We start from the raw sequence: 25,318 nt of genomic DNA on the forward strand, positions 1-25,318 counted from the left end.
CACAATGGCTCAGAAAAACACAGTAGCCACGGTCCAATCACAGGCTGTTCTGTGACAGCAAATGGGTGCTTTTTTGACCCATTCTTTTAGATCTCAGTTTCTTCAGCTGCAAACATCTGTGAGGACAAACATACATTTGCTGCTTCTGCCGATGATCAAATTTACTAAATGCCCTCAGTGTGTGTCAGCCTCCTGTTTCCTTCATGTCGTCTGTAACACTTGGACCACTTGACAAAGTGTATCTTCGACTAGTAGGAGGCGGAGCTAATGTCAGAGGTTAGGGTTTTTATCAGGACGGGTATTTTTACATGAGGACATATCTGCTGAGTTACACAACGTCTTCATTTAGATGTGATTTCCCTGAGGAGGTTCATCTGGTCTGTTTTTGTGTTTCAGGGTTCAGCATGCAGAGGATCCAAGCTGGCTCCCAGTTTGCTTCTCCACAGACAGGACCTCCGATGTCCCCGCACCCTTCACCTGGGGGCCCGCTGTACCCCGGAGTGGGTCCGTACTCCCAGGGTGGCCCCACGGGCCCTTACGGACCGCACGGACCTCAGTATGGACACCAAGGTCGGTGCCTGTTTTCCCAAACTGGAATCATAACTTGATTATCAGTGATTATTATTAAAATAGAATAGAATGCATTTATTGTCATTATACAGAATGTACAATGAGATTGGAGGAAAAGGAAAAGTTATTCAATATTTGAGCCTAAGGTTTAGCGGTCATGTGGTGACTATGACTGCACACACCCCCCCACCCCCCCACCCACCCACCCCCAACCAATCAAAATGATTCACATTTCATTCAGTGAGTCTTTTTCAAAATGTCTGTGATCTCAAACATGGTTTTAAGTCTTTACCATCCTGCACACACTTTAACTACAAGCATGTGATTCTTTACCTGAAAGAGCAGCTTGTGAGAAACGAGACATTCGTCTTTTAATTACAAACCAGCACAAACAGGAAAACAAGTGGGATGTAGGATATCAGCTCTAACGTAGCCCTAAAATCATAATTACTCTGGGATAATGTTTACCTGAGCTCTTACTGTGCTGATTCATGAGTCTGTATTTACCTGAAAGTCGGTTCAAACTCCTGTGAGCGTGAACATAACATTTCTCAGATGAGACTGTAACATTCAGGCGATAGCTTAAAAACATTGCTCAATAAGAAGAAACTGTGACTCCCGTCAGGCGTCACGTTGAATTATAACCATGAAAACCATTAACAGGCCTGTGCTGACTTTAACTTTGTGCAGCAGCCTCTGCTTGCCGACATCTGCCGGGAAGAGCAGTCCATCACATCATCCATTCAGAGGGGTTACGGAGGAATCTGGCCTCCGATGGGAAAGTCACAATTGTCATTTTTGATTGCTGTTGGCCCCGCGCCCACAGTCACACTGGGCTTGACTTCAGTGTCACTGGTGTCAAAGAGAGTTTGCTAATGAGGAATACAAAAAGAGTCATTTTGAAAGATATTTCCATCTTTGTTTTTGACTCTGCCTCTCACACACGTGCAGATCTCCTGTCGTCCTGTAGGTCTCCGAGTGGGCATTAAAAACCAGCGTGACTCCGAATATTCATGAGACACTTGAACCCTGGACACACCTCTTGGCCCTCCTCATGATAAGATTATGAGTTCGCTGCAGACGGGCACATCAGGAGCTTTATCCACTGAGAGATGATCTCCAATTCTGCACCAATGTTTTGATCTTGGCCTCAAAGAAAAGGAAGTCATTTTTTACATAATTTAACATAATTTATTTAACATGGAATAATTGTGGAGAAATGCTTCATTTCTGTCACATACATACAGCCCAGTGTAGTGTTTGCAGTGGTTTATTATGGCCATATAAGAGTAGCCTCTTGCTTACTGTCTCCTGAGCCTAAATTGAGTGCAGAAATAATTATGGCTTCGTATTTACGGATGAGACACCTGCTGTGTTTCAGAGTGAACCCGTTCATTCTTGTTGATCTTTGTTTCGGACGGCAAAAACTGCTCACATACGCAGGGACGCAGTCAGACATGAGAGGTCAAACGCTGGTGAAAGCTTCTCTGAGGTCGTATGAATGCACAGCGATTGATGTGGGAGAAACACGTCTATCTGTTCCTGAATATTTCATGTTTTATTGTCCTCTGAGCAACAGTCCAATGTTTCACCACAGTATGAAAGCCTGTCTGAGGAGCCTTTGGAAAACCATCAGTCTAGGCTCTTTCTGATTTTCTCAGGGAAAAAAACCTGGAAAAAATCCTGAATCTCTGATTCCAGGAAAATTGTGAAAAAAAAAAAGTTTGGATGGCTTTGTGTAATTAAACGTTCTCCGCTCGCTTGTTTCTCCAACACGAAATTTCCGGCCAGCCAGCAAACGTCGGCATCTGCTGTTGTCGTTCGTTTTCTGCCTTTGGCGACACACCAGACCAAACATTATGGTATTTTTTTGGTAAATGTGTGTTTTAATGTGTCACCTTGATAAATGCACCCATCCGTGCGTGTGGTTTTCCAAATTTGTGGCATCTCCCTTGCATTTGTTAATCTTGATTAATTGCCCTAATGCATTTGGTGTTTGGTCTTCCTTCTCCACCCACTCTTATCTCCTAATGTGACTTTGGCTGTGCTGACAGCCCAGTAAGTAAAGAGAAAAAGAGAAATGAAGGAAGCAGAGAGCGACAGCGAGGCGGTCTAGCCTGCAAGAAGCTCTGGAGGCAGATGACCGTGAAATCTCACTTGGATGTCAGGAGAGATGTTCCCATCAAAAACAGAGAGAACAGCTCATCACACATGTACAGTATACTTTACATTTTCATTCAAATATTATAGACTTCAGCTGACCTCCATGTGTCCTGCATCAGTACTCGAAAAGGTTTTCATGTAGCAGGGCTGCCAAGTAACTCCAGTGCACTTCAGTGACAGTACTGGGTTTAGAAACTCACAGAAACTCGGAATATGGCAACTACATCTTCTTAACCTGTGTGCATACTTTCTGAGAAGCTAATTCATGCATTTATTACTTCTAGGCTGGACTATTGTAATTCATTATTATCAGGCTGTCCTAAAAGCTCCCTGAAAAGCCTTCAGCTGATCCAAAATGCTGCAGCTAGAGTACTGACAGGGACTAGAAAGAGAGAGCAGATTTCTCCAATATTGGCTTCTCTTCATTGGCTCTCTGTTAAATCTAGAATAGAATTTAAAATCCTTCTCCTCACATACAAGGTCTGAATAATCAGGTCCCATCTTATCTCAAAGACCTCATAGTCCCATATCACCCCAACAGAGCACTTCTCTCTCAGACTGCTGGCTTACTTGTGGTTCCTAGGATACTTAAGAGTAGAATGGGAGGCAGAGCCTTCAGCTTTCAGGCCCCTCTTCTGTGGAACCAGCTCCCAGCTTGGATTCAGGAGACAGACACCCTCTCTATTTTTAAGATTAGGCTTAAAACTTTCCTTTATGATCAAGCTTACAGTTAGGGCTGGATCAGGTGACCCTGAACCCTCCCTTAGTTATGCTGCTATAGGCATAGGCTGCTGGGGGGGTTCACATAACGCACTGTTTCTTTTTATTCACCTCTTTTACTTTGTTTATACTCCACTCTGTATTTAATCATTAGTTATTATTAATCTCTGGCTTTCTCCCCTCACAGCAGATGACCCCCCCTCCCTGAGCCTGGTTCTGATGGAGGTTTCTTCCTGTTAAAGGGAGTTTTTCCTTCCCACTGTCACCAAGTGCTGCTCATAGGGGGTCGTTTTGACTGTTGGGTTTTCTCTGTATTATTGTAGGGTCTTTACCCACAATACAAAGCGCCTTGAGGCGACTGTTTGTTGTGATTTGGTGCTATATAAATAAAATTGAATTGAAGATCTTTGAGGAGAGCCAGTGAGTCTCTTTCTCACCCTTAATTTAACCCTGGCCTCTAATTCTTCGTCTTCCCCCTAATCTAAGCTGTGTTCTTTTGGCTGTCAGCTAATAAAATGCTGAATTTGAGGTGTCTGTGGTTATCTTTTCTCATGACTGAAAGTATTTGAGTATTATTACAAGTACAAAGCAGAGTCAGGCCATTCAGATTACCACTTATGTATACTTGCACATCACTGATGTTGCATTTTGCTTTTGCCACAGGTTGACCCAAACCCAAATTATGATTTTTACTTTGATGTAAACTCAATTCTAGTTTCAGTCTTAAGGCTTCAAATTGACTCCAGGACATAACCGGGGCCCTGGTCCTCGGCCAGGGCCAGTTTAGGGTGAACAGGGCAGACAGCTGCAGGTCATTGTTCTTAACGACAGCTCCATCTGCTTCCCTTCCCTCTCCCCAGCGTAACAACAAATTAGCCAACAGAGAAACTGGCTCCAAGTTTCTGAACTCTGCTCTGCTGTTTCTCTTGGCCTGTCTGTGCTGGGAGAAGTTGTGTTTCTGTGTGTAATGTATAACTGCAATATTTTTCAGCAATTCCACACACACAGAGACAGTTTGTAGCTCAGCTAAATACATAAAAACAGCCTGGTGTCTGTAACTTTAAAGGCTACAGGACAGCTGTAGTCGGGCTTGTGTAATCAGCTACATAAGCTCCATCCTGTATACAGTTAATGTGATACATAAGACTGCTGGAGGATATGGCCTTTCTACAAATAATACTTACTTATTTTTTTGCTGCTTCTGGAGATGTTTGAGCAGATAACTCTGCTTTCCAGATAGTAACCAGAGCTTTTCTGCTGGGAGCCGGCCAAAGCTTTTCTGTTTTCTTACTGTGTGTTAGAGCTCTTGCAGTGAGACGTCCCAGCAATTCAAACAGTATTTAAGCTGCTACGTGTTTATGGTGGTCCTTTGAAAGGCCTCTATATCCAGAGTTTAACTGATCTCAGCTGATATCAGGCTCTTCTCAACACTCAAATGTCTTCAGCAGCTGTTTCTGAGCCCTGCACTTGGACACGGTACAGAGCCAGCATGCTGAACCATGGACACACACACACACACACACACACACGGGTGGAGGATATTATGCTATTACAGGAAAAAGATTCAGAGACTCAGCTCTACTTTCTCTCCCACCCATCGTTCCCTTCACCGTACCCCCCTTCAGGGGTTAAGCACTCCACTGGTAATGACCGTGCTTCAGACAGGACTTTTAAGCCTTGGTGCCTTGCCGGAGCCACAGAGTAATTCAGCTCCAAAAAAAAAAGAAAGAGAAAAGCCATGACTCAAGCCAATGCCTAAGGGAGGGAGTGAATGTTTTTGGAGGAAATTGACAGTGTGTGGAGCTCAGCAGCCCCAAGGCACACCCCAGCCCGGCTCAGGCTCAGATACCCTGCCGGGGAAGGTGCTGAGGTGGCTGCTAGAAGATGTGGGGGCCTCAGGCAAGAGGAGATGCTGCAAAAAAATATCCCTTCCACTGAGCTGTACATGGATGCTGTAGTGTAATAGTGAGTCTTAAGGAATGTGCCGCTGGTTGTTCTGTGTAAAGCATCTGTGCTGACCTTTCTCATTGCAAAGATTTGAACTGTTGAAGCAGATTAAATGCTTTTAAAAAGACTTACAGTTATTAAGTAAAGGAGTTTCGTAAATTATTAGAAGAGAAAACGGAAAATAGTTCCTTACAGCACCTCTACAAACATTTCAAAGCTTCTTCTTAAAATATGATTACCAGCTTGATTATTCCTCCCTCTAACCCCCCACCACATTCACAGAAGCTAAAAGAGAAAAATGCTATTCAGGTTTTTATTTGTGTTCAGCCACATGTGGACAGCCTGCCCACGCTCCTGTCCTTGGCAGCTCAGGCATGTAGCCATGTAATCTGCGTTCCACTCCTCATTGATGGAGTTCACAGGTCCAGAGGGTGCATTGGTGCACCACGGTACCTCACTCTGCTGCAGACGGGAGACTGGCTGCTTCGGCTGTTAGCATCGGCCGGTCCGGTCTGCTGAGGAAGCAGTAGACGGTAATCTGCTCGGTCACACTCCAGCTCTCCCGCGGGACTGCAGGGATTAAACCCGGCGCAGGATATAGCGTCCAACAAATGCGTGACCATGCCGGGAATTTCCATGTAATTGTGAACGAAGCACCATGAGAGCTGCTTCTCCTTCTCCTCCCCTCTATCACGCTATAAATACCACCAAGACTCCCCAAAGGCATGAAGTGCTGAGAAGCAGGCAAGAAACCAAGACGGAGCTGCAAGGACACAAGAAAGTGCAAATAAGAAATGACGTCCTCCTTGTCCTCCTTTCCACTTGTCCTTCCTTGATTAGTTTCCAGAGCAGTAGGAGTAGGTGCAGCAACTTCTGTGAATACATTTTAATGCATGTGCACAATAAAAGCTAACACTGCAGATTTTTCTCCTGGCCTGTTTGAACACAGTTTCCCTTACATTAAAGCCAGAGAAAAGACACACATATTTATATTAATTTCCTGACAGGAAGTGCTTTTTTCTGGATGCATTTTGAAGTTAACATTAAGCTGTACATTTTTTCCCTGAAGCTCTATAAATATATCATCACAAGGAGTCATTATTGCTTCATTTTTTCTAAATTGGATGAAATTTTAGCTCAGCAATAATCCATCTTCCCCTTTTAATGTAATCTCACACTTCCAAAGTCATTGAAAGCCTGAATGGCTCTTATGAAAACACCTACTGTAGGATTTTGAGGTTGAGCTCTCAGTCATTTTAAAAAGTGGGTTAGCGTGCTATCTGTCCTTGAAGGAGCATTCTGGCTCGGCACCAATCCTTCAGGAAGTGAATCATTCCTGTCAGGACAGAGCAAGGCTCTCACAGGGAAGCTTTGCATTAACCCGATCCCACAGTTACTCAGCCGAGGCGACTGAGCCCGCATCACTTTGAATGGTACTACATCAAAACTGATAAGTTCTCTCAGTGCGGCGTGCCGACTTAATGACACAGTTTTTCAAAACAGATTTAGCTTAGCACCCCACCGCCCCCCCAAAAAAGAAACTCTCATGGAAAATTCCAGACGCTCCCACTTTTGGGACTTTGGCAACAGAGAGACAAACCCAGATTGTCCAAATGGGACTGTATGTTTAAACAAAGCCCCGGGAGATGTGCTGGAGCTCAATCAGTCGTAAGGCCCAAAAAACGCAGGCTGTTGAGAATACATGGCAGGCAGCCATGACATGGGTCTCAACAGCTGTCCAAAGAGGGCTGAGAGAGCTTGTTGACTGGGGTCTTGTTCATGTGCAGCAAAACATCCAGCTGAGCTGAGAGCAATCAGGCTGCAGGGCACCGCTCCCAGGATTTTCCACAGCATTTCAGGCAGTTGCTCATTATTAGGAGAAGAAACGTGGAAATGCGTGTTTCAGTGGTTGCAAGGTCTCCAAAGTATTACACATGCATTCACACAGTCAAGCAGATGCACACACATACACTCACTTACAGTGCAGCATACATATCCTCCTGTGTTCGTTAGCAGGCATCCTTTCTTCCTGAACGCTTCCCTATTATAGCCCCAAAACCCTTGACAGGTGTCAGCTGTACTCAGCTCACCGCCTCACCAGAGCCTCCCTAGAAATAATCCGCTTTTTCTTTTCCCATCTCCCACAGTAGATTTCATCACAATTTCTGGACAAATTCAAGTGGAGTTGCTGACTTTTATGGGAAAGACTTTTATTTTGATTCAATATAAATCCTATCTTGGGGGCTGCCGGGTAGGAGTGTTTCCTCCTCTTTTCCTGTCTCTCTGTCTTCCTCTCTTTCCACCCCCTCGTGCAGGACAAGCTGCCTTATGTCATGTGGAAAGTGTCTTCGCTGAAGCAGCTCAAGGACACCGGGAAGCCATTACCATATTCAGTATCGCTTTTCCCCCCCTGTGTGGAACATTGTCATCTAACTTTCCCTCATTTGAGTGTGCAGAAAAGCCTTCAGGTTTTAAAGGGACTTGATCCCCTTTTCCAGACATATTCTCAGGGGATTAAGCAGTGAGGCCCAACTAAAGCACCCTTAATCAAATCAAAATAAATAGCCCCCTTCACAATGGAAGATGCCACATTTTCCATTTCTATTTTGCAGAGATTTGTCCCAGAGAGGAAATATCACAGTGGAAAATGCTCAGTGCCTACACTGAGGGAATGCACTGCAATGTGCTGTGTGTGTGGACAGCTCTTCCATGTGCAGGTGCCTTCTGGTGTGCTTGACGTATGTACATGTTGTCTTTCAGCTGTTATTGAGGTTGGAGTCGAGCGAGGCTTTTAAAAGCCAAAATGGAGGGGTTTAAGTGTGCCTTAGGAAAGCTCCTGGCATCACGGCCACGTGGCACTCCAGGGCAGCAAGAAAGCATTTACTGCAGATTAGACCTCCTCTCAAGTGTTTCACAGAGTCAGCCTTAAGCTTGGCAATTGTTCCCAGGGCCACACAGCTCACCAGGCCACACCTCAAAGTAGGTTTCCTCGCATCCACGGAGGGTTGTAGAGGTCGTGAATCACAATGTAATCCTGCTCTTTACATTCCTCATTCCTCAGCTGTCACAGCATTATTCTCATGATGGATGAAATTGTTGTATGTGTCACTGTGGTAGGTATATGAGTACCAGCTGACAAGCACACTCCATTTCTCTCAAATGAAGTGATTCATAATACTCGTCTGCAGCTACGGTGTGTCACTGAAGAAGCAAATCATCAAATTTAAGAGGGGACTTCAACGTCTCAAACAACAACAAGCTGTGTTTTACGTTTCAGTGACACTGTCTGTGTAGCTTCTGATTTTCAATGATCTGAAGCTTTTCACAGCTGATTCACATGTCGTCTCTTTCCAGGCAACTACCCACGGCCCTCCAACTACAGCGGGACAGCGAGTACCAGCTACAGTGGCCCCAGCCCCGGCATAACCAACAGTCTGGGCATGAACGCTACCAGTCCCATGCACGGCCAGGGGCCCGGCCAGCCCGTACCCGGAGGACGCGGCCCAGGCACAGGCAGCCAAAACAGGGTGTACCCAGCCATGGGTCCCAGTTCCCCCAACATGCCCCAGCCAGCTGGGCCCGGGATGGGTCCTCCTTCTTTGGGTAGCTCTAGCCGCAAGACCCAGGAGGTGGCAGCAGCTGCCATGCCGGGATCTGCCAACTCAGTACACAGCAGGTAAGAGCAGAACAAGGACTCAGGAGCTCTAAACTCAGGAGATCAGTATGTGAGCTTAATAAGTTATCCCAGCTGTAGCTAACTATAAATCATAAGCCATAAGTGGTCTTTACTTAAAAGAGAAATGGTGAAAAACGTATTTTAATATGATTCCAGCACACTAAAATACATCAGTGTGCTGGCTCCCACTCTTTGGGAGTCTGAGGCTTTTTTACTATATGCTTACTGTACGCTGAAACCCTGGGCCAGCGAGCTTCTCTGCCTTACATCACTATCTAACGAGTGACATCGATCTGCAGGGTCGTCTGCTGAAAAGCACCGCAGAGAGTTTCTGTGGCAAAGAGTCTTTTCAGATGTGCAGGCAAGAGTTTGTTCTCAGGGGTTGTTCTATGAGCCATTTGTGGAACTATCACTATTTTCACACATCTCATAAAGTGCCTGACATTTTGATATCTGGCTCTATGCTCCAAGTGCCATTTTCTTGCAAAAAAGAGATATATGGGTGTGAGAAGGCTGTATGGTCTCAATGCTGCACCATCAAAACATAAAAGCAGAAAAATGCAAACCGCAGGTTTAACTGTAAAAGCACCAGAGACCGAGGTGACACCGAGCACCTTAGCACAAATGCAAAGCACTTTGATGCTCTAACAGCGTGTGAGTTAAGGGGTATTATTCTGACTATATGAGTGCTTGTAGTGTTGGAGGCAGGGGTTGTTGTGGGATTGTGTGGGCAGGAAACTTTCGCTGAACCCTGCCGGGGGAACTTGTGAAAACATCGCCGTCTTCTGAGAGGAAGGATGGCTTTCTGCGTTTTTCCTAACAAATGCAGCATGGGAGCGGCCTCGCCGGCGCTCTGCGGGCTGAAAACGAGTCACGCTCAAGACTGTGGCTTTCTCTTTTTGTCGGCGGTCTGCAGGCTGCCTCTGTACACGAGGCCCCCAGCCCAGATGCAGCTCCGCTCCACCCACTGGCCCACACCCCACCCTTCTTCCACCTGTCCACCACCTTCATCTCCACCCAGACCTCATCCTCCACCCATCCTGGCACCTTCACCTTCACAGCATCATAGGTAGGTCCACCTCCCTCACCGCGTGTCTGCTTTAAAATGAATCCGTGTGAATGTTGGTGTGTCATGTGACTGAGCTGTGCTAAAATGATCCTGATGGCATTTCTCTGACAGCAAAACAAGAGGAGTCATCATCATTACCATTGTAATTGCTATCATCACCTTCATCATCATCACTGTAGTCATCAGTATCACAGGCATCTCTTACTCACTCTAATGGCAACAAGTGAGCGCTCCCAGTATCATGCATGGACACACATGCAGACACACACACTGAGACACTTGGTGCTGTGTGCGTGGTAAGGAGGGAGGGGGGTCTGACAGAGTGTGTGATTAATTATTTGCATCAGGGAGGCTCCGTGCTGTCCACACACACACAGACGCACACAGACACACACACTCCCAGCAATGCAAATGCTGGCCAAGCCATTAAGAGATAGGTGGGTTGTCAATAAGAAGTGGCATGACATGATCCCCACTGCTGGGACCAATCAGACTGCCTGTCAGTCTCCCCTCACATTCTCCGAGACAGCAGAGAGGTGTCGCTCACCGTGGCGGGCTGTGCGAGGTCGAGGTGTCGTCTCTCTCTCTCTGTTTGTTTACAAATCTGGCTGAAAGTGTGTTTATGTCTTCATCTGTTTCTGCAACTCTGCAGTGATCTATTATTGTCAGCTGTGGAAGTATCCCCGGGCTCCTTTGTTTGCTGTGTTATCTCCATCTTTGGCATTAAGCAGTCATTAATGTGTTTTTTTCTCTGCACTGCAAAGATCACAATGGTAGCAGAGAGTCCGGTGCAGCGACAGCCTTTCTTTTGATTTTCCTCTTGATGTGCGCACTAACGTGCCAGTTAGTGTTTATTTAAACCACAGCATCACTTCCACTGCACTGGAGAAAATAATCAAGCACACACTGGATGCTTAGAACAACAAAAGACTTTTTTAAACTAGCTAGTGCAAAAAAAAAAAGACATCTGCCAACAAATGAGAGTGTTGGTTCCCAAAGCAGATCGCTGCTCACAAATGTGAATAATCTGTCATATTTGTGCCGCCTTCTTTATTTAGCATACTGAGTCGTTAGGAAAGAAATATAAATTAGTCTTCTGGCAGAAATGTGTTTTTTACTTATTTCAAACTCAAATGTGCCAGCGTGTTTTGTCATAATGGACATTTTTGCAGTGTCTGCCGCCTGTCTCACCTTCACTGTTGTTCTCGTCTGCTGTCGATCATTCTGATCCTTTCATCCCTCTTCGTCTGCTCCTCTTCCCTCTCCTCCCACCTGTTTCACTCTTTTTACCAACTCTCCCAACTGTATCGCCCTCTTTGTCTCTGTGCAGCTCTGTTATCCTTCCCAGACTGTTTTATCTCTCTCAGTCTTTCTTCCTCCCAATTTGCTTTTTCTTCTCCGCTGTCTCCAACACAGCCTTGTTATGTTTTTCTTCCTCAGATCCCACTTTAGAACATCTGAGGGAGATCAGGAGAAAATTGGCCTCCGAAAAACCTGCAGTTAAAGGCTCCGGCACCCTGTTTGCGCTCCAGATCTCAGTGCAACATTGTGAAACATTGTCAAATCCAGTTCTTCTCTGTCTGAGAAACAAGTTGTTAGTCGTGCTGCATGTCTAGTTTTGCTCTTTGATGCATTAACCAGGACTGCCACAGCCACCCGCTTCCAGCCTTCCAAATCAGGGGCTAGTCTGGCAGTGAGATCATTGACTGGTCTCTGCTTCCTTTCCTCTTTTTCTTTAACACATGCCTTCACTACATCTCCACTAATAATCCTCCACATTTGTGCCTCTCATGAACTATCTTCATCCTCTGCTGGCTCACACACTCTGAACTCTGGCTTCATTACACTGACTGAAAAGAATTTTGAAGAGGGGAAGGCCGCGTGTGGTGTCCCACGGCTGCAGGTTTGAGTTGAGATTAAATCTTCACACAGTGTGCCGTATGGAGTGCCCCCCCCAACCGGAGTAAGAAACAAATGTTCCACTTTTATGGGTTTGATTTGGAGGGAGCATAGAAACGATCCAGCTGCTGAACTTTATGATAAAGTGTGTAATATGGTCGTTTATGGCATAAACAAGATGCTGATCAGTTATTCCAGGTGGGACATGAAAAGTTTATGTTCACACAAGGTGACCGATGTCAAGCCTGTCTGTGTTTGGAAGAAAGGAGCAGTACACTTTTTTTAGCAGTGGGAGATTGATGTTGGGGATTTTTCTTTTTGGGGAAAAGAGGCAAACACAAAGTATTAAAAGGTATAAGCTTTTCTTGGCAGCAGCTTCTGAGGACAGAATTGGGTTTTCAAATGACTTTCCAATGCTGCCGGCGACACTCTACTAAAAGTTCCCGGAGCTATAGGAATGGCGAACTGTCGGAAAAATAAGCACTTAGCAGAAGAAGAGCAAAGCTCAGGAAAAAAAAGGAGCCATAAATAAAAAGGAAATTGAAGGGAGAAAAATGTTGGAAGAGGAAAGAAGAGAAGAGAGGAGAGTGCTCCCAGGCAAATCCTCGCCAAATAATTCATTTCTGACCTCCTTAGTAAGTAAATTTGCTAAATAAATAAGAGCAGCGCTTGAATGTCAAGAACGGAGGATGCTGCCTGTGGCGCTTTGTCGCTCGCAGTCTTGGCAGCACTGCGGCGCGCTCTGCTTTCATTAGATGGGCAAAATAAATGGCTTCTCCTCCATCCATCCATCCTGAGCTGTTTGATGTTTGGGAGGGAGGGGCGGGAGAAGGGAAGAGTAGCTTTTTTCTGGATTTAATATGTTAAAAGCTGTCCTTTTATTTTTTGTTGGGGGTTTATTCTAGTTTACCCTGTGTATGTGTGTGTGCGTGTGTGTGTGTGTGTGTGTGTGTGTGTGTGTGGGTGTGTGGGGGGGGGGGGGGGGGGGGGGGGGGTGGGGTAGTTGAGTCAGGAGTTTGGAGGAGCAATGAGCCCAAGCTGCCCTGAGAACAGATTGGGTCCATATATAATTCATAGCCTCCGGCCTATCCACTCCATCCTTCCATCCAGCAGCCTCTCTCTGGCTCGTGTCTCTCACTTTCTTCTGCACACACACTTAAACACGCAGCGAGCAGAGGGATCGATAGGGAGGGCCGCTCAGCCGTCGCAGTCCTGCGGTCCCGGTGCCGCTGCTGTCTCGTCCAGTTAGCGGAGCTGAGAGGCGTCAGCACGGCCCGTCACTGCGAATGAAGGACAAAGGCGCCGCCACTTCTACCGAGACGCCGTCAGCTGGTTGGCTGGCACCTCGTAACCATGGCATCCCCTTGGCAACGGCACCCGCCCGAACACAAGGACACGCTCAAACACACTTCGACACACATACACACACTCACCCACGGTGTGAAAGTGGCCTTCTCTGATGCCCTTCACACATGTGGACTGAATAGAAGAGAGATCACTCTTCATCCTTATCTGTGTGTGTGTGTGTGAGGGGGATAAACAGGGGGTTAGTGAAGGACAGTGATGGTCGAGCATGTAGAAAGAAGAACAATAGAGTTGTTGCTGCTCTTAAAGTGACAGGAGTCATTTTAAAAATCTGAATTTTGATGCGTTTTCGTGGATGTGAGCGCTCGAACTCTGATAGACGAGAAAACTTTCTCTTCACTCTCACTGCTTTTTTCCTCGGGCCTCTCCTAGACAGCAAACTGCGAGTGCACTGGACTGATGGTGTTAGGATGGATGTTTCTTACTGTGTGTGTGTTCCCTCAGCTTAGTCTCATGGAACAGCGATTACCTCCAGCTCTGGAGCCCTGAGCAGAAAATACGCCCCCCATTGGTCCACCGGGGACCCACACACGCACACACACGCACACACACGCACACACTATGCTCAGGCTTCTTCTTGCCTAATTTCCCTCTGCCTTCTTTCTTCTTTCCTTCCTCTCCATCCCTCCTTTCTTTCCCCTCTTGCTCGCTCTGCGGCAACAGGATGCTTCTTTTTTTTTTTACCCTGCACAAAGGTGCCCAAGAGCAAGATGAATGCGCTGTGCTGCCCCCCACCCCCACCCCCGATGGCGGCACATGCATATATTAAGTGTGATTAAACGCTGTGCGGTGCCTCCATCAAGTGCTTTCTAATGGGCTTTTTTATGACATGAATTAGTCATAATGGGAGAGTGCCACAGTCAAAACCACCAACCACTGTTGTTGTTGTTGTTGCTGTTGTTGTTGATTTGGATTTTTCAGCCTAAGTTTGGTGAAGGCTGTTTTACAGTATGTGGATAAATGAGGTTCGAAGGCATTTGGCATGTTTGAACTCGTCTTTCATTGCCGCGTATCACGCTCTCCTTTGTGGGAGTTTGCATGCAGAGTACATTTTTACTTGCTTGAGAAGGTGCGACGATCAAAAGGTAAATTTATTTCTGTGTCTTGACTCACGCAGAGCTTTTTAGGGAACACGTAGGCAGCAAACGAAGGAGTCTATACTCCCCCCCCCCCCCCCCCCATTATAGGGAAATGGGGCCAGATAAGCATGGATTTGGTGTGCTTGTTTCTTTGCCATGGAGCTCCCCTGTGCACCTCAACCCCCATAGAGGGATTACATATGTATCATCAGCCGTGCTCTATGACTAATTACATCTGTGAGATGAGATTATGGGGAGGTTTACCAAGCCAATCCCTCCTCTCAGGCAGTGTGTATCTCTTCCAACATGAGGTATTACATTATGTGTCTGTGTGAAAGAAAGATGCCAGTTACAGAACTGACTGACAGAAATCCACACAACAATTTTTCTTTGTCTTTACATTTTGTGGACTCGCTTCCTTTCCTCCTTCCACCCTTTCCTCCTTCGTCTCTTCCCTCTGTCCTCCCTGCTTTGTGTCACCATCTGATGCTCTCACCTGTCTCCCTCCTGTTTGAATTTCATTTTCATTCCTGACTTTTTCTTCCATGGTTTAGGCTTCTGTCTCTCTTCTCGCAGCAAGACTAGTCTTTGTATACAGTTGTCCAGGAGATAATCTTAAGTCGGCAGGACGTGGACCAAATTGTTCCAAACACGGTGTTCCCTTTCAGTCCCTGTGTCACCGGCCTGGCATGCAATGATAGACGCTGCCTTCAGTCACACACATGGATGGCTAGTGTTCAGCAGGTTGCAGATAAGCCCTTCTGATGTCACTTACAACACCATGTGATGAGCCGCATGAGAGAGACGGGGGAGGCTGAGGGAAGGAGGTTGATTTTTGCTGTCACTATGGCAACAAATAACATGATCCTCTCCAAAAGCACACCTTAATTAGTTAAATCACGACTTGTGGGATAGAGAGGAAGGAAGAGGAGGACAGGAGGGAGGAGATGAGCAGACATGGAGAATAGAAGAGTTTTTCCTTCTCTGATGTCCTGCGCTCATCATCAGTCTTTGGGAAAAGCTGTTTGTTTGATCAGGGATCAGTTGTGTTCTTTGCTTTTCATCGTGACTTTCAGAAATACATGCAGCTCGGTTTTCACTGCAACAATATAGGCGCACAGCAGCGACAGACTGCCAGATATCATCTCTGTATGATTATGTGACTTCTGTTCCTCTGCAGCTTCCACTGTTGCTCACTTATTTCTCCACAGCCTGTCTTTGCATCATGAATCTAGCTGGAATCATCCCTACTAAATCTCCTAATGCCTTCTCTTCTCTTTGTGTAGCAGGCAGGGCAGCTACCAAGGCCCTGGCATGAGCCAAGTGAGCACTGTCCCCTACAGTCAGCCAGCGGGCAGCATCACTTCAGCCACAGGCAACACACAAGGACCAAGCTACAGTATGCCTCCTTCAGGTATTTAACAAACACACTGAGGTTGGTTAGTGTAGGCCTGTGGATTTTTAAATGACATACAGGAAGAGGAAAGACTCAGAAGCAGTGCGAAGGCCAGCGTTTGAGACTGAACGCAGGGAGGCTGGTCGAACATTCTCCTTTAAGTCACAGATTTCAAAGATTCCCATCCACTCCGGGTCAAACAGGAAGAATGCGCTGCCTGACTCTTTCTGTAAGAGAAAACAGCACTGCATTATTATCTTTGCCTTATTTGCAGGCAGTCGTGTTTCTGTTTCTATTTGGGCCTCATGACATCTCAAACTACTCAATTGCCTTTTGAATCTACACAGACCTACAGTATAAAAAATATGAGTGAAGCTTCTTAATTTCCCCTCACAGCCAGACTCTTTCATGCAGCCCGTTTTCAGCACATATCCGAGGTTTGGGATAACTTCTCGTGGCCTGATTTGATACCAGACAGCGTTTACTGTATGTCTCTCTGTGCACTGTAGAAACAAGCAGATACCCAAAGTTTAAATTGAAGTTATGACCCCATCTATTCCGGTTGTCCTGAATTACAATCTGTAGGAAACATGTTGCTAAAATAGTGAAGAACCTTTATGGCAGCTCTCTTTTTCAGTATCAGACTCTGTGTTATGCCACTCAGTACTGACCTCTGTGCTTCTGTTAGATTACACATCACCTGCTGAGAGCCGGGAAAGAGAGTAAAAGGCTAAGAAATCAAGAGTTTAATTGGAGCTTTCTTGTAGCTTTTCTTTGTCCTGTAGAACTGGCCCTTCAGTGAGGTTAATGTGGTACATCAGTTTTTCTTTCCAAACTGGCTACATTGATGCTAAACACACATCAAACAGCACCGGGGCTTCCAAAATTAAGCTTTTATTCAAAGTCACAGACGTTTGTAAAACTTGAGCCGAATTAGAGTGCCAAGGTTCCTTAAAACTCGTCTGGTTTGCCCCTGAGCGCTGAAGAAAGCCTTCAGTTTTCCCACCGCATCACAGCACACAAGGAAAAAAATACACCCAAGGACCTCTTCTGTCTGTTAATAGCAAATATGCAGCTGGCACTTTGAAAAGTAGTCTTAAGGATCTTAACTCTTCTTCCATTATAAGCCTAATGAAGGCACACAAATGCCTTAGAAAACAGAAACACATCTTGTCAGCCAACATCTTGTAAATGCTAACCTTTACATTCTGTCTGCACTTTGAATATGTGAGACCATGAATGACTTCTTCCAAGTTTCAAATAGCACACCGGTTTGCTTTTAGCGGATTCTTATTGTATTCTCTTTCTGCGTCTTCCTCTTTTTATACTTTTCTCTGGCAGTCTTCCATTTAGGATGAATGGCCGGACAGGCTTTAGAGAGGCCTTGATAACCGCAAAGGAAGACGTTGAGCTGCATTAAAGCATTTCACATTGTCTGACTTTGCCTGTGACATTATACAAACCATTAAGCAGCAGCTTTCAGTCCGCACAAAGATGGCAGCATTCATTTAAGGAGTTAAATCCGATTGAATATGCCAACTAAAATCTGCTCCAGTGAATTCCCACCTGTTGCAACAGCTTTAAAAAAAAACATAAATTCTGAGAATATTTTACATTTCTGAAAAGTTTGATAGAAATTACTAAATGTTGGCCGATTACTGTTGAAGGATCCGTGGGACTGTCAGGAGACGGCATAATGAGCCCCGATGGTAAACCCAAAATGGACATCAAAGATGACGGCGGCCCCGCCAACGAGCCCCACAAACCAAAGGTACCTCCTTCACCGTTTTCCCACTTCCTCCCCCTCCCCCTCTTTTTTTTCTTGCTCAGCTAATGAAGCAGTTCTGATCAGCATATGCTGCCTCAGCACAGTGGGCCCGTTTCTCTGTTGTTTTCTCACCATATTTAATGATTTGTTTAACATTTACCATTCCTAATGTTTTCCTCGCCTTGTTTGTGCCTCCAGCGCTCTCTCCTCGCTGATGTTTTGGCTGCTAAAGAAACACAGAGAGAAAGAGAGGGGGCATCTGCAGTGCACACATGTACATACGCACAGTCAGACACAAAGCAGACACACAAAAACACACACACTAAGAAGCCTCACACACACACACACACAGATACAGTCAGCTTCTCTTAAACACCACTTTTTCCTCTCACTCTCACACACAAGTGCTCCGATACACACTGCTGACTTCTCATTTTGCCCTACAATAGCGGCTCGGCTTGGCTCAGCTCAGCAACAACACAACTCTGCTCTTTGCTCTTTTCTGCCCCCTCCTCTTGTTTTTGCTTAACGTTTCTCCTACACACACCCACACAACCACACACATGCCTCCATCATATCCACTACACGTCTTTTCCCTCAAAAATCCCTGTCTTTTCTTTTGCTGATTATGGTAGCAGGGTCTTCTGAATTATTTAAGGCAGTCAGAGCAGCCAGAAAGACCCCCAGTGCTCCCGAAAGAGATGATCTGTCTGCCAGGAGAGGGAGACGAGGGGGAGGCGGGGGGAGAAAGATAAGGTTCTGCTGACACGGGCGTTCTGTACACGGTCCAGGAGCACTCATCAAGCTGCTGTTCCACTTTACACACACACACACACACTCACAGTCTCTCAGTCACTCACACACACACACACACACACACACTCACAGTCTCTCAGTCACTCACACACACAAACTGATGGAACTTGTATTAATGAAGTAAAGCAGAATAAGCTCCTCTCAGTTTTGTTTAAGATGCAGATCGAGATATTTTATTGATCCTGGAGGAAATCAGGGTGTGCAGGTTCAGCATGAACATTTATTTACATTCATTTTATATGGTCCTGTCATAACCTCAGTCCTGTTTTTGGGAATTAGAGAGAAAGAAATTTCACAAATATTTTTCATTGAAAACACACACACTCCTAATACAGGGTGTGTGTTATGGAGAAAACCTGCAGAAGCTGTTCAGCCATGGAATCGCACGCCACGAACCTCCTGGTGCCGTTTTGTGATGATGTTAATGTCAGAGGACCTGTGGCCACTCTATGCACGCAGACCTGTTGCAGCGTCCTGTTACTGCACCACACTCAAACTCCCTGAGCTCTTAAGAGCGACCCGTTCTCACTCTCTCAACTGGTTGTAAAGGCAGACCACACCTGTGGCAGTGGGACACCTGAGTTCAAAGGTTAGGAGGTCTGGCCCAATACTTTGGTCCATTTAGTGAATCTCATTACTTCAGAAAAACAGAGTATGCAAAGTAATGCATCACGTTTACATATGAAATATCTGAGTAAATATATCTGAGTAGCTCGCTGTTTTCTCTTTGAGTTTTTCAGATGTTTCAAAGGTTTTCCCTTTAATCAGTGGACCTCCTTTTTCTTCCCACTCCATAATTTAATGATCTCTCTTCTACATTTAGAAACATCCTCGGGTATGTCGTATGTCCACAGTCCAGGAACCCATCAGCTATCGTCTGACAGTGTTTCATAATCTTTGGTGCAGCCACTTCCTGTATACCTCCAGTCCATTCAGGACTTAAGATTCATTACAATAAAAAGCTAAAGCATCATCAGACAATAGCTGATGTTTGTGATACTTCAAGTGCTCTCTGCATTCAGCCAATCAGATGGAGTGCTGTGTGTTACAGACTGGTCTCTGTGTTAGTGAAAGATACCTCGCCCTGAAAGGTAACTGCACTGATGTCTCTCTAACAGCTGCAAGACGGTTACATCAACAATAACAGCAGCGGCGGCTCCCAGCAGTGTGTGTCCCAGCCAGCCACTCCGGGCGGTGCCCTACCGGTGCCCTCCCCCCTCTCACCGAGCCCCGCCAGCCTGTCCTCCTACCACGGAGATGACAGCGACAGCATCAGCAGCCCCCCCTGGCCTCTCAAGACTCCCTCCAGCCCCGTAAGGACTGAAACTGTCCCGTATGGATATATTTATGGAAAAGTCTGTAATCAGTTACAAAGCTGGTTCTTAGACCGCAGACACTTTCCTGAACCAGGACTAAAGCTTGGCAGGATTAAACTCAGTCCAGCAGTTTGAAGTGTGGCGGCATGAATGATCTGAACTCTGAATTCATGAAAGCGAACGCTTTAATAAGTGCTTATTTTCACTTGGTCATTCAGACAGAATGTGTAAATAAGGAATGAATATTTAATGATCCCTGTGAGGAGAGTGAGTTACTGTGGAAAAGAAAAATGTTCTGCAGAGTATACTGTACAATGTAACATATACTGTTTTTCATTAAATTATGGATCCACACGGGAAGGTAGTAAAACAACTTAATTATATAATTTAGATTCAAATTAAACATTCAGATTCACATTTTAATAAGGTGGTTTTTCCTTTGTCCCTCACCAGAAAACCAACCCTAACTCCTCCTCGTTCAGCGGCGAACGAATCACGCGTCTGTACGAGCTCGGCGGAGAGCCAGAGAGACGAGGCTGGGTGGAGCGATACCTGAATTTCATGGAGGAGCGGGGCACGCCGGTTAGTCAGCTTCCCACTGTGGGCAAAAAGCCCCTGGACCTCTGGAAGCTCTACACGGCTGTTCGGGAAATAGGAGGCCTCGCCATGGTAATCATGTTATGATGATACCATATTGGACACAGGCTTTAACGTGGAGAACTTAACCTCACACACACAGTAAAGTCACTGCGCACTGCTCATATGCATCGACTGTTTAGTATTCTTCATAAAGTGCACGTATGTGCACAGCATATGGCCAGTGGTGAGCTTCTAAATGTTCTCAGGAGAATGAGACACATAAATGAAAGCATGTCAGTCCTCAGGTGAAAAAAATGTCAAATGAACAGGTAGACCCAGAAACAGGAAGCAGCCAGAAGTATGTGGACCCCTGACAGGTTCACACCACAGGCGTTTCTCTGCTGAGACTCAGGGGTTTGGCAGAACCTCTACGCCACAAAATTAGGGAAATCATTTTATTACTTTGCACAAACTGGAGGAACATGCAATCTGAAATATTGTGTGCAAAGACTCCCCCTAAATGGAAATCTGTAATATTGTTTTTGTTGCCTGACGTACCCCTGAAGGCCTGTCAGAAAACCTCCTCATCAACATCGCTCATGTTCAAAAGTGTGTTCATTTGAACTCATATTAAACCAGAACAATTGATTACTTTCAACCCTTTGCAGTCAGATTGTTACCCAGCAAACTGAACCAGCTTCCTGCTTCCACTGCTGCTGTTAGTTTAACTGTTTCTGCTGAAATCTGTTCAGGTCTGATTGTTTCACCTGCTTCTTTCTGATTAGTTGAACTAATCTTTCCACACACCATGAAAAAGAGGCTGTGCGCTCAGGTCAGGTCCTCATACATTTCTCTTATATAATATGGTGCTTTTAGATTAAAAAGTTCAATGTGGAAATGATGTGCCAGTGACCTGCAGCTCCTGCAAACATGAAGTGCTGAGCTGTGGGGTTGATTACTCTGATTAGATTAGCAGGATGTGATCTCCCATACTCCACACAAAATTATAAGTGTGCAGCTGATATTAGCAGGATAACACTACTTCACTGAGAAGTGATCTTGGTCGTTATGATCCCTGCCAGTCATTTGACTTCCTAATATCTTGTTCTCTCACTCCATGGAAAAACAGGTAAACAAGAACAAGAAGTGGCGTGAGCTGTCCAGCACCCTGAACGTCGGCACATCCAGCAGCTCTGCCAGCTCACTGAAGAAGCAGTACATCCAGTATCTGTTTGCCTATGAGTGTAAGATGGAGAGGGGGGAAGAGCCTCCAGCAGACAACAGCAGCATGGCTGGAGGGGACAACAGGAAGCAGGTCAAGATCCAGCCGCCTTCACCTGGTAAGTCCTGATAACAGACCTCATCTCTGGCCTATTTTATATAAGACTGCACCCTCCAACAGAAGCAAACTGACTCATCAGAGGAACAAACCTGTGCTGAAAAAAATTAAATATCCACGAAGCACCTAATCTGTGTGAAATCTGACTCCAAACAACCCTACAATACCACATCCACACAGTGAAGATTAGATTACACTTAGGACTACATTTAAAATTAGAAATAGCACACAAGATTACAGCCTGATTACATGTACACAACTCCAAACCCCGGAGAGATGAGTGAACATTAACACTGTTTTGGTGAGATGAGTCTTGGTTTAATAGAGGTGAGCGAGATATGATCAGCACTTGTACCTCCACCCGGGGCCTCGCCTTTATTTGATTACCCTGCTTTAGGAGGTTAAGTAATATTGTTTTGGTGTGCTACCACAACACAAAAGGTTGCTTTTTGTTTGTGTGAATTACCTGTTGGAGCCGTGTGCCTGTGCGCACAATTACAACGTGAGGATCCAGACGGGAGCGAGAAGGAGTCACGTCTCTAATTTGCAGCGGAGATGAGAAAAGTGACCCTTGCTTTTAAATAGAACAGTGGAGCACTTCACCTGCCTGAGACGCTGCAGATTGCTTTTCCTGGTGGGTGGAAAAGAGCACCAGCCATCATTTACATACACATGCACATGTGAAGAGTGCACATAAAGTTTTACAATTCATAATTCAGCCCCTTCTCATCTATTCAAGGGGATTTAAACACCTCAATTTCACAGAAACTCATTTTTCCAGCTGATGGGACGGCGGTACACATCGTTTCAACAAGCGTCTATAATGTAAAACATGAACAGGTCAACACTCGTGATTTTTAGGTTGCCTTTTGGATGTGCAGCACTCGACTGTGAACTGTTCACACTACAACACTCGAGTGAAGTAATGCCTCCTGCACCAGCATCAGGGTGGGCGTTCCTCATTGGAGTGCAGCTGAAACAAAGACCCTGCTACTCCACCATCACCACCACCACCTTCATGAAGGAGATTTGCATCCTTTTCTCATCATCATCATCATACTGTACCAAACTGAGCGCTTTGCTTGTTTTTGCTGTTTTGGATTCTTGGTTAATATATTCGACTTTTGCATCATGTTTGCTGTGATCTTCTTTGATTCTGGTTGTGTAAGTGTTGTCCGCCCCACAAACCTCCCAGCTGACCTCAGGCATGCTTTTATCCACACCTGAACACATCTAGGACTCAGGTCTCAGGACCTCTCGCAACCCAAGCAAGAAACATACTGCTGTGAGCACGAGGTCGCACTGCTTTAACTTCCTGAGAAGTCCAACAGACCCAACAGTAAATTCACCCACTGAGTCTTCAGAGGTGCACCGGGCTCACTACCAAACTGTGAGGTGTACCCACACCCAGGACAACCACCTGACGCCAAAGCAATGCAGCAAAACAGGCACAAAGTTTGTTGGAGCACAGTGAACACTTTAATTCATTCACACTACAAAAACTCTGATATTTAATCAGCACTAAAAATTTAAAAAAGCCCAGACGAGTCCCCACTGATGTGACGCCCCGGCTCATAAGCCAACAGTATTAATGAAGAACTTCAGATTTTGGAGTTTAAGCTTTTCGTGCAGTTTTACCTGTTTTCTTTCACCTGGCGGCACATTAATTAAGGACTTCACACACCAACTTTATGCTTTTTCTTTGTAATGTTGTCAAAACTATGAAGAGAACAAAATATTTGCAGTTTATAATATCTATAGTTTAATTTAAGTGGAAGAGGGCGCCTGGGTGGCTTAGTGGTGAAGCCGGTGACCACATACACACGCCGCGTTGCGGTGCGGGCGGCGCGGGTTCGCGTCCTGGCCCGTCGCCAATTTGCCCGCGTGTCTTCCCCCGTATCTTTCCCCCATTTCCTGTCACTCTCCACTGTAGATAAAAAAGCCGCTGTGGCCAAAAATGCTCAAAAAAAAAAAATGTAAGTGGAAGAAACGTAATGAATTTAGTCCTCCTGAAATAATATTTGATGTTTACGAAGTGGGCTGACTGCATATATATAAATGTTATATATAAATATGTGAACAGACCGCAGCATTACAGATTTTCCATACTGTGTCAGTTTCAGTTATGAGTGCTACTCTGTGTTACTGTGCTCTCTGCCTCTGCAGGCTTTGAACTACTGACTCCTAGCCAGCCTATATATAGACCGACAGCCTGGTGATGTCACTGAGGGAGCTTGTCTGGCGGGGCTGGTGGGGGTGTGGTGGGCGGGGTTGGGGGAGAGTGTGTTTATGTGGCGGTGGGGTGTGGGGAGTGATTAATGAGGGCTGGGATGTAGAATGTAAACAAACCCGACCTCGCCGTCACCTTTCATTCACAAAACTGGCTCAGCTGCCCCCCCCAACCACCCCCACCCCTCTGGATTATGTCACCCGCTGACACACACGCTTTTGTGCGCGCACACATGTTTTTCCCCCCTCACGTCTCTTCAGTCGTTTTTTTCTTCCCTCCAAAAGTGGAGCAGAGGGCACTCAAGTTCACGCTCTCCTCTGCCTCCATCTTCACACCACCACTGCCCTCTTGAAGAATGGCACACCTCTTAACCTCAGCTGACCCTGTTTGCACTGCTCCGTGTGTGTGTGCTTTCCGTTTGATGCTGGGATATCCCAGGAAGTGAAGAATCACTAATGCTCACTGGCCCTTTTTTGCCCCCCTCTCCTACCTGCTGCTCATAATCATGGGATAACCATCTCTCCCTGTCTCGCGCTCTTTCTCGCCGTCTCCTGTGATGTAGAGGCACAGGGTATCATTGAATAATTCAGAATTAGCATGAATTTTTAAAGCTTAAGTCTTTCTGTGGAAACGTGTGGTGCAGGGAGAGGCCACTCAGGATCTTCTAGAGAAAGGCTTCTTACGCTAAATGCTCATTAGGACACTTTCATATTCTCTCTCTCTCCATCTTTCTCATGAGCAGTCCACGTCTTCTGTTAAACCTGCTTCTGGGAATTTGGATCCATTGCTTTTATCTGACTGGGGGTTCTTTCTTTGGAGCTCTGAAGCTTCTAATTTCCTAATCATCTGAGTTTTAGTATCATAACAAAAGTTCACACTAACCCAGTTTGAACCCCAGTTTGAGCGTCTGTGTGAGGGGAATGTTTTTTACCCACCCACCTCACTTTTCTCGAGCTCCCTGCTCATATTTCAGGGTGTTTTCTGAAGTGTTAGCGTGAACATCATTTGATTATGTCGCATTGGCTGTTTTATATACTTAATTTAATATCTGATACATCTGCGTCCTGAGCTTAGTTATCTGTATGAACCTCGCCTGAAGTCGACAGCACACTTAAAAAAAAACTCTTCAAATAGCTTCCAAATTAAGACCGAGCGCCCAAGTGGACTGTTCCCTCTGAGATATCCTTCCCTTCTCCTCACTGTGCCCTCTCCTCCTGCCTCCTCATCCTTTGCTGGCCCCTCTTTAGCAGTCCCTTCGTTCCCATCCTCTCTCCCCTGATGTAGGCTTCATGTAGGGCATCGCTCGGAGCGCTTTGGCCTTAAGCCCAACGTTATCTCCCTAATACAGCACCTCGCTGCAGTAAAGCCCAGCTCTAACTCGACTTC

General features: G+C 45.8%; 1 protein-coding gene across 1 annotated transcript in view; it reads left to right on the forward strand.

The window, feature by feature from the left end:
• Nucleotides 1-25,318, forward strand: part of LOC115772842 (AT-rich interactive domain-containing protein 1B-like) — a 166,651-nt gene that overhangs the window by 131,040 nt on the left and 10,293 nt on the right. The window contains exons 7-14 of the mRNA XM_030719254.1: nucleotides 397-570; nucleotides 8,755-9,076; nucleotides 9,993-10,145; nucleotides 15,775-15,902; nucleotides 17,552-17,655; nucleotides 19,587-19,781; nucleotides 20,238-20,453; nucleotides 21,493-21,703. Coding sequence (XP_030575114.1) covers nucleotides 397-570; nucleotides 8,755-9,076; nucleotides 9,993-10,145; nucleotides 15,775-15,902; nucleotides 17,552-17,655; nucleotides 19,587-19,781; nucleotides 20,238-20,453; nucleotides 21,493-21,703 — 1,503 coding nt within the window. The remainder of the gene's footprint in view (nucleotides 1-396; nucleotides 571-8,754; nucleotides 9,077-9,992; nucleotides 10,146-15,774; nucleotides 15,903-17,551; nucleotides 17,656-19,586; nucleotides 19,782-20,237; nucleotides 20,454-21,492; nucleotides 21,704-25,318) is intronic.

Source organism: Archocentrus centrarchus, chromosome 22, assembly GCF_007364275.1.
Source record: "Archocentrus centrarchus isolate MPI-CPG fArcCen1 chromosome 22, fArcCen1, whole genome shotgun sequence".
NCBI lineage: Eukaryota > Metazoa > Chordata > Actinopteri > Cichliformes > Cichlidae > Archocentrus > Archocentrus centrarchus.